Source organism: Octopus bimaculoides, chromosome 1 (genome assembly GCF_001194135.2).
Source record: "Octopus bimaculoides isolate UCB-OBI-ISO-001 chromosome 1, ASM119413v2, whole genome shotgun sequence".
In the NCBI taxonomy this organism is placed as follows: domain Eukaryota; kingdom Metazoa; phylum Mollusca; class Cephalopoda; order Octopoda; family Octopodidae; genus Octopus; species Octopus bimaculoides.
The window spans coordinates 85,741,275-85,742,755 of NC_068981.1; the positions used below are offsets into that span (position 1 = coordinate 85,741,275).

The 1,481-nt window shown below is 38.6% G+C and overlaps 1 protein-coding gene and 1 long non-coding RNA gene across 2 annotated transcripts in view; one reads left to right on the forward strand and one right to left on the reverse strand.

Annotated features, from left to right (window-relative positions):
• Nucleotides 1-1,481, forward strand: part of LOC106868570 (BRCA1-associated protein) — a 63,205-nt gene that overhangs the window by 19,582 nt on the left and 42,142 nt on the right. The window contains exon 4 of the mRNA XM_014913892.2: nucleotides 1,279-1,389. Coding sequence (XP_014769378.1) covers nucleotides 1,279-1,389 — 111 coding nt within the window. The remainder of the gene's footprint in view (nucleotides 1-1,278; nucleotides 1,390-1,481) is intronic.
• Nucleotides 1-1,481, reverse strand: part of LOC106868571 (uncharacterized) — a 76,447-nt gene that overhangs the window by 19,015 nt on the left and 55,951 nt on the right. The gene's annotated exons all lie outside the window — the stretch shown is intronic.

Sequence of the window (1,481 nt, forward strand, 5' to 3'; positions counted from 1 at the left end):
CCCCAGGCCAGTCTACTTCTGGGCACCCATATTGCCTTGATCTCGAAGTCGCTAACTACTAATCTGTGTTGGGGTGTACATTCTTCGCCAGGGAGAATATATATACATATATACGACGGGCTTCTTTCAGTTTCCGTCTACCAAATCCACTCACAAGGCTTTGGTCGGCCCGAGGCTATAGTAGAAGACACTGGCCCAAGGTGCCACGCAACGGGACTGAACCCGGAACCATGTGGTTGGTAAGCAAGCTACTTACCACACAGCCACTCTTGCGCCACATGGTTGCAAAGTGAACTTCAAATCACACAGTCAAATGCACATATGCATGTGTGTATGTGAATTTCTTTTATTCTCATGGAAGCATCTAGTGAGCAACAAAAAAGTCTGTTGTACTACCATTTAATAACATTTTTGTCATTCTATAAGTCACTTCATTTATTTATTGTTTTTTTTTTTGTTTTAATATTCTGTACAGCAAATATGTTAAAAATAATTTAAGTTTTGTTTCCTTTTCGATTACTACCAGTACCACCAAATCTAATAGTGACCTACTGTGTTATGTCACCCACCAGTAAGCACTCACTCTGGAGAAGTTCAGTAAAAGCTATGTTGTTGCCCTGGACATCAGCAAAACCGTCAGTTGTGCCTGGCATGCAGGCCTCCTATCAACACTTTCCACCTACAGTCTCCACCTTCTCTCATCTCTTGGAACGGTAGCTTCTTATCTGTTTGCAATATCAGCGCATATGTTGACTGAGCTCTTTCTACTCTGCTCTCAATCAACTCTGATATTCCTCAGGATTTCGTTTTGAATCTCACTCTTCCTCTTATTCAGCAATGACCCACTTGCTGCCACATCCAACAACACTGCTACTCATTCTGTCTGTGTCTTTTCCCAAACATGGATGTAAATAAACCAACACCACTTGTAATGAAGAAGGGAGAGAGATAAACACAGGTACAAAGACATAACATGTATGACGGGCTTCCGCACAGTTTCTGCCTTCCAAATTAACTCATAACAGGTTATAGTAGAAGAGTCTTGCCTGGGTTGCTGTGCAGTGGGATTGAACCTGAAACCTCATGGTTTGCAAAGCTAGCTTCTCAGTCACACAGCTTGAGAGGTTGTTTTTATGATGATTACAAAGTCTGAGGATTCTTGTTTTTCAATTTTCTGAATTGAAATTAATTAAGTATTGTTATGAATGATTATGAGGACTCTGTAATTTCAAATTGTTTTTGTTCCTTTACAACTTAAATATAATTTTTTATTTCTAGTCAGATGGTATTATTGAAGGAAGATCTTCCACGCAGTGAAATGATCTGTATGCTTGGTGTGTCAGCAAGTTATACAATACATGATCTTTTACGATTCACTGCTTCAGTGAGGTATGTATATTTCATTTCTGATTAATACATTATTATTATTATTATTATTATTATTATTATTATTATTATTGAATGAGAGAGCAGCACATGCA